Source organism: Oryzias melastigma, linkage group LG7, assembly GCF_002922805.2.
Source record: "Oryzias melastigma strain HK-1 linkage group LG7, ASM292280v2, whole genome shotgun sequence".
Classification (NCBI taxonomy): Eukaryota; Metazoa; Chordata; class Actinopteri; order Beloniformes; family Adrianichthyidae; genus Oryzias; species Oryzias melastigma.
In genome coordinates, this window is record NC_050518.1 from 12401487 (window position 1) to 12409037 (window position 7551).

The 7551-nt window shown below is 37.8% G+C and overlaps 1 protein-coding gene across 2 annotated transcripts in view; it reads left to right on the forward strand.

The window, feature by feature from the left end:
* LOC112159114 (poly(rC)-binding protein 4) overlaps positions 1-7551 on the forward strand; it is a 55194-nt gene that overhangs the window by 38088 nt on the left and 9555 nt on the right. For both annotated transcript variants that reach the window (XM_024292979.2, XM_024292980.2), the window contains 4 exons: positions 2396-2527; positions 4244-4372; positions 5955-6029; positions 6753-6824. In XM_024292979.2, coding sequence (XP_024148747.1) covers positions 2396-2527; positions 4244-4372; positions 5955-6029; positions 6753-6824 — 408 coding nt within the window. The remainder of the gene's footprint in view (positions 1-2395; positions 2528-4243; positions 4373-5954; positions 6030-6752; positions 6825-7551) is intronic.

Consider the following 7551-nt stretch of genomic DNA (forward strand, 5'->3'; position numbering starts at 1 on the left):
CAGTTGATCGGTTGTTTCATTTTAGATCTCTAACTGCAGCCGCATTTCTGGGAAATGCAAAGATGTAATTATCAGCTATTCATGCACCACACTTTCATACATGCTTTTTTTTTCTGAGGTGATAAAGCACAGCTTGAATGAAAGCCTCGTGGAGTCTTTACCCCATCAGCATCAACATTTGGGATTTAGGCTTTGGAACTTCACAGCATAAGAGCAGTGTTTACGTAACTGGCTGTCTTAATTCCAGCAGCTCGCTTGGTGAGCCCATTTTACCATGACACCCCAAAGTATTAAAGCTTGCACAGCTGTTAAGGTCTGGCTCATATTTTTAGATCAAATTAAGAAAATGATGATGGTTGTGCTGTCCATTTCTAATGAGACAGGACATCAAGAAAGCCTGATCCGCCTGGCTTAATATAGACACAGAGCTGAGAGGCACAAGAGGCTCATCAAAACATGCTTTCAAATATGGAGAGCAGATGCTGGAAACATGCATTTTCTCTCCTAAGTAAATCTCTTGAGGCTACACATCTACAGTGACCCCAACTCAAACTGGTAACATTAAAAAAACAAGAACAAACAGTGTGTTTTGCATTCTGTGACAGCGTAGCTGGTGGTTTGAGATAGAGCACAGTATATTTACATTTCAAAGCTTTACAGGGAGACAGGGAGACAATTAAAAGCTCAGTCTCCGCCCACTCCAGAGAAGACTAACGCTTGGTGTCTGACCTGCAGAAAAGAAACAGTTTAGTTAGGAATGAAACAATTGTTTTATGTTAAAAGAATATTGACGACTCTTGTGTTTTTTGGTTAGCCTTTGTGGGTTTTTTTTTTACCTAAAGTCCATGTGTTGTCTCATTTAATTATAGAACTATCATTAGCTGGAATGCCACATAACAGACAAAATATTTGTCAATGAAGCCAGATAGTGTTGTAAAATATTTTAATCAGAAATGTGCCTGTTGGCATGCTAGTAGCCATATGTTGATGCCTTTGTTTACACTCTCTACTGTTAGCTTACAGCTAATCACAACTGAAGCTAACATTAATGGAGCAAAAAGATGGTGAGCAATATCAGAGCTAAACAGCTGTACTGTTTTGAGTCACATGTCAGAAAATTTAAGATGTTAGTCAATCTATTTGTCTTCAAGCGGAAGAGAATTGTAGTGGAGCAGGGAGACTTGCTGTGTCACAATACTCAGAAATACTCAGAAATGGCATTTTCACCTTAAATTATTTTATGTATGTCCTCCATCATGAGAAAAATGCCACAAGAACATGTTGAAAACACCAAACACACAATTTCCATTGGAGTGGGTCTTTAAATTCTATGTTTGAAGGGGAAATAATTGGGTGAAAAAAACTGCTGGGCATAATTTGAATTTGAACTTGCATGAAAACAGAAGGAACAAGTTGTGATGTCTTTATTAAAGCAAAGAAAGATGCCGTCAGCACACCGACTCAATATTGATTCCTTGGAATAAAAAATGTGGCTAGATCGTTTTTCCTGGATTTTTCTATAAAACACAAACAGATTTTTTTTTTTCCCTGAAATATTCAATGTTTTTTCTATCAATAGAGAAGTAACTCAACAAATTAAAAAAGAGAGTAATATGTCAAAGATCAAATTCACATAAAAGCTGCGTGACGAGCTGAGAAGATTTAATTATTTAAGTTCTCCGATTTGGAGCTTTGCAAAAATCTTTCCCGTTTCCACAAGCAGGAAGGACATGAAGTTCTCTAACTCAAAGTTAAAGCCCAAAGTAGATTTTTTTTTCTTTCTTCCACCCACTCTGCTGAGGTTAATGTTTCCCCTTTTCTATGCACTCCAGCAGTTTGTCTAAATTATTAAGCAGGCTTTTAGACCACATACTGGACTGGGATAAAGAGACAACACTGTTAGCCAGCCTCCTGTGGACTTCTCTCCCAGCACATTCAGGACCATACACGGGGAGACGCAGAGGTTAATGAGGGGCAGACACCGCGTTGCTCTTTGTTCTGCCTGCCTCTTTCAACGCTCTGCCTGACATTATGGATCCCCACAGTTTTTCTGTTTTTGGATTTACGTTGGTGGAGTATAAGCTATAATCGTTCTGCAGTTCAACAGGTTTAACAGTTCCTGCATTTTGTTTCCTATTTTTCGGATGTTGAAATATCACTTTGAAGAGGTAAAGGAAACATTACTGTCTGATTTTTGTGTGGATTTTGACTTAACTTTGTGATAAAACAAAATGGGCCAATTTCATCAAAGTTATTAGCAAATTCAGAAAGTGTAGAACTCTGTTTAATAATCCCTTCTCAATTTTCCCATTAACTCTAGTGGGAAATCTGTTATTAAAGATTCGCTTTTTTCTCTTTTTTCATGACTTTATGATTTTTTTATTATCATCTCCAGGATCTAACTGCGTTGGTGGCCAATGGGACCATCAGCTCCAAACCACCAGTCACTCTTCGTCTGGTCATCCCTGCCAGCCAATGTGGCTCTCTCATCGGGAAGGGCGGCGCAAAGATAAAAGAGATCAGAGAAGTGAGCAGACAAAGGCAAAATCTACTGCATTTAAGTAATGTAACAGCTAAAAAATAGAACAAAAAAATCCACTCCTAGAAAAGATCAAGCTTGAAGTGAGCTTGTTTTCAGCACACAGTCAAACAGTCGGTGTCTCTGATGGTTGAAATCTCATTAGTTTGCAAGAGTTTGGTTCAAAACAAATCTCCCACCGGTTGGTTTTGCAAGTCCCTTTTGAATATGCTAAACAAGATCCAGGAGCAGCCTTAAAGTGCAGGATAGTTTAAGAATTAATCGAGCCAACATATTCTGCACGGAGCTCTGTCTAATGCAGTTTCGGGAGACCCTCGTGGGCTGAGAAGCTTCTTCTGCCTCACTGTTATGAATAAAAAAGGTGCTGCTATTACCCTGACAACTAAACTGTGTGCTTCTGAGCTAATGCAATTTAGAAATACCTTTCCAAAAAGATTAGTTTGTACAATCGCATCTTGAATATATGCACAGCTGCTGACTAATAGATGAGGAAATTAGAACTAAGCCCACTTAAAACAACACACTGTAACTCAGCTGTGGCAACTTTGAAGGGAAAAACTCCTGACTGCATTCACGCCCAGATGAAACATTAGGATTAATCTCATCTGATATGCTGCCAGAGACATGGGACACAGTAAGGTTAGCTCTATGTCAGTCTACAAATAGGATTTCTCTTGTTACCTTTGCTTACTTTAGTAATCTGACTTGATTGATTTCCTGAAGGCAAGATCAATTTTTTTGTGTTGTGTGTCTTCATCTGAGTGTTTTAAATGTCAAAGATTTTAAAGCCTTTGTTATTTTTTCATTTTTTATTTATTTATTTATTTTACGTTTAACACAAGGAAAAATAAGGAGCCCCAAAAGGGACATCAAAAAATAGAAGTAAAAAATTATTTTTCTTAAATATATATATATATATATATATGTATATATTTTTTTTTTCTAAAAAAAATAAAATTGTTTCCTACTATCTGGTTATCACCAGATAGTAACTGGTGTGGTTTCTACCTGGTGCACACCAGTTACTTTCTGATGCACACCAGATAGTAACCAGAAAATATACATATATATCTTATGCTCACCAGATACAATCTGAATACTATCTGGTGCACACCAGATTGTAACCAGATTTTCTTTCTGGTGCACACCTGTTACTTTCTGGTGTGCACTGGATAGCAAACAGAAAGACATTTATTTTTCATCTGGTATGCACTAAAAAAATCTATCTGGTGAGCACCAGATACTATCTAGTGAGCACCGGATAGTAACCAGATTTTTTTTTTAATTTTTCACTTCGAATTTTTTAAAATTTGATGTTCCTTTAGGGGTTCCATAGAAAAACGTTGTTTTTTTTTTGCCACATAAAAAAGAAAAAGTAACAATGATTTTACCAAACACAACCTCGTAAAAACATGTTTTGTTGCTTTATTTAATAACTTAGTATTGCTTCTTTTAGTGTTGATAGATAAAAAGTATGGAATTTTACAATTAGCATATTGTTTTCACTGATCATATAATTTATATGTCTAAGTTAAGACAACTTTCAAAACAATTCTGTCACTTTTACTATGGATCATAAAGGTCAACCCCTATTGAGGAGCTGGAAAAATCCATGACGGAGTGATCCCGACATCCTCATCCTGATCATTAATCCTCGTCTCCGGAATCAAGCTAATCTCTTCTTTAAAACGTTATTATTCTCAGAGCACCGGAGCTCAGATCCAGGTGGCGGGGGATTTGCTTCCCAACTCCACTGAGCGAGGGGTGACGATATCGGGGAACCAAGACTCTGTAATCCAGTGTGTCAAACTCATCTGCACTGTAATCCTGGAGGTAAAGAGCACGCCGTTTCCCCTTCAGTAGCATGCATGCACATGCCAAGATGACGGATTTGCAGCTGTGACAGTGGAAAGGAAATAATAGATATTGATGTTTAATCTGTGTTCATCGTCCATTTGACTGCAATAGAAAAGCCTGGAGTTCTCTCATTACACCACAGCTCTTATGATTGTTGTGTAGAAATTGAGCGATTCCTTATATGATGCTGAAAAAGTTGCAAGAAAAAAAAAAAAAAAAAAAAAGTGGAGGTGGATGGAGGTTCTCCGCTGAGGTGAAGGCTCAACATTGTTAAAGAAGACACTAAGCTGCTTACAGAAAACAAATTGGCCTGTAGCAAAAAAAAAACTGAACACCTTTAGACAACAGCCCTCTTGAGAAAATCGAGAAGGAGATGAGAGAAAAACAACCTTAAGCACAGTTTCTCCCTGTGTGTTAATGGAAGTGCACAAGTGCGTTTTTGTTTTAACACTGCAGCTGGACCTGACTGACTAATTGCTAGTTTGATCCAGATTTTCTAGGGCTTTCTTCAAAGGCTCACAAGTTTCATTAGAATTCTGTACCAGCGGCATCTTGCTTTTGGCTCAAAGATTTAAATTATGCAAAGTTATACAAAGAATTTGCTGTGACTGCGCCACATTCTAAACTGCAGCGTATCGCTAACACTGCAGCTACATGATAAGATAAACACTGTCTTACACACAATATAATCTCATTCTGTTATTTTCTTTGGAAGAATTTAATCTTCAAACATCTCTTTATCGATGTGTTTGTGATTTCCCCAGTGAGTGGGGTGCGTTACACACCAAAGTGCAGGGCTTTTATCCCATAAGAGTCTCTGTACATGTCTTTAACTCAGAGAATATCGAAGAAAAACAATGAGAATAAAATGAGTTTAGTTCTCCCTAAATTATTGTGCTATCTCTATTAAAGTAAGCATTTCTTTGGCTTTACATTTCAATGTGTAAGATATGAATTTCACTACAGGGCACTTTAGATGCTAAAAAAACATTTATTTAATATCTTCAGTTTGTTCCCCTTTAAATTACTCTTGAATTTGTTTTTTGATTTTCTAGTACAAATCTTTAAAAGAACAGCAAAAGAAATCAAAACTTTAGGGTACATAAATTAAATAATTGAATACTTCTGGGGGAGTTTTGTTTGCTGTGTGGAGTGGTTAGCACTGTCAGCTCACACCAAGGCTGATCGGCGTTCCGAACTCGACGCCAGCTGTCCTGCTGATTGTCCTGACCTTTCCTCCTGACCAGTCTTTAACTGTCACCAACATCAAAACAAAGGAGATGCTTAAAAACAAAAACTCTGCTCCGCATCCGGCTTTAGGACTAGCTTGTGTTGACAGCGGGGCGAAAAATCATTTAAAATCCTTGATATTCTCAGGGCCGCAACATTTCTTAAATGAAGGGCGGTAAAAGAGATGCACTAAAAAGGGTTTAAATTGTTATTTGAATGTCTAAGTTGCAGTAATGTTTCTTCTGTACATTATTATCCAAAAATTGTTCGATATCCTGCAATAAAACAAGACCTTAACTTATACAGTTTTTGTATTTCAACTTCTCAGTCTCCACCAAAAGGCGCCACGATCCCCTATCGGCCGACCCCGTCACCTGCTGCCCTTCTCATTGCAGGGAACCAGGTGAGACAACAGAGTTTAAATGTCACAAAATTTATTTCTTTAGTAAAAAAAATAATTAATGTGTGGAAATCTCAATTTGAGAGGCTTGTTTTATAAAAAAATATATTATTTTTTTTCTTTTCTGATGCTTTATTTGCCTGTGCAGTGAAAGAACTCAGAACCACAGTAGGAAAAAGAGTTGCACTCGTGGGTGCATGAGGACGCCCTTGAATATGTTAGATGCTACAGTTATTTAAAAAAAAAAAAAATGGCAGAGTGTCCACCTTCCTGTGAAGGAAGTCACAAGATTAGCGAGTGAGACTGGAGCAATACTGTCACTTCCAGCTACAGCTGCAGCCAAAATATTCTGCATGGCTGTCAGCAGTTCTGACACTGTTTGTGCTGATTATGGCTCTACTCCGTTTATGGAAGAAAAAATTGTTTTTCATTCATTTCATATCAAACAATCAAATAAAATTCTGGGTAAAAATGGCATCTTGATTGGCTTAAGTAAAGGCTGGGTGATGCTGAAGATGCATAAATTGCTTAAGTAGAGTGGGAAAAAATGTACGCATGAGTCACAACCCTTTAAAAAAGTCTCAGAAATGCAGAGTTTAGGAAGACATCTCTATATGTATTCTATTTCAGTTAAAGTTTCGTATTTGGTCTTTCCTTGAAAGCAACTATCTTAGCTAATCTTCTCTTAGGGTTTATTACTTTTGATTTATGTGTCTATGATTTTAGGTTTTTGAGGCATCGGATTTTGCACCACACCCTCTGTACTCAGTCACCCAGGGTGGCCTGGACCTCCAGCAGGTAACTACACTACCCTAATATAATATTATATATAAAAAATATTATTATAGTCAATAAATAGTCATTCCTGAGCACAAAAACAAGCATGAGAACTGTGTGGACCTGAACCCTTTGTGTTGAGAAGGTTGTGCACTGTGTGCACAGTTACACACTCCATCATATGGCATGAGGCATTAAAGGCAACAGCTGAGTGTACAGTAAGCTGCAGCTATTGTTCTATTCTGTCAAAGAAGCTATAAGCCCTCCTGAAACTCGATGCCGTCACCCCACCACCGCCACCACATCTCTGCTGTCTCTTTTTTTGTCGTACTCAGCTCTGCACCGCAAACATTTTGGCTTAAGAAATATTCCTCCCATGACAGCAACAGCAGCAGCTACTGTCACAGAAAAGCCTCTAACTGTAGGTGGAAAATAAAAAAAGGGCTTTATATTTTAGATTCTTCATTTCTAAATGGTATATTCACAGCTGTAAATGTTTAATATTTGTTAAGTCTGCAGCATAAACCCAGCTCAAGCGTATTGATGCTGTGCACGGGACCAGCCTGTGTCTATACTGGTAATAGAAGCCAGACTGCTGGCGTCAGACAGAATTGAGTTAAGCTAAGTGCTGTCTGATGGAAGACTGACTGCAGCAAGGGAGGGATAGATAGATAGATAGATAGATAGATAGATAGATAGATAGATAGATAGATAGATAGATAGATAGATAGATAGATAGATAGATAGA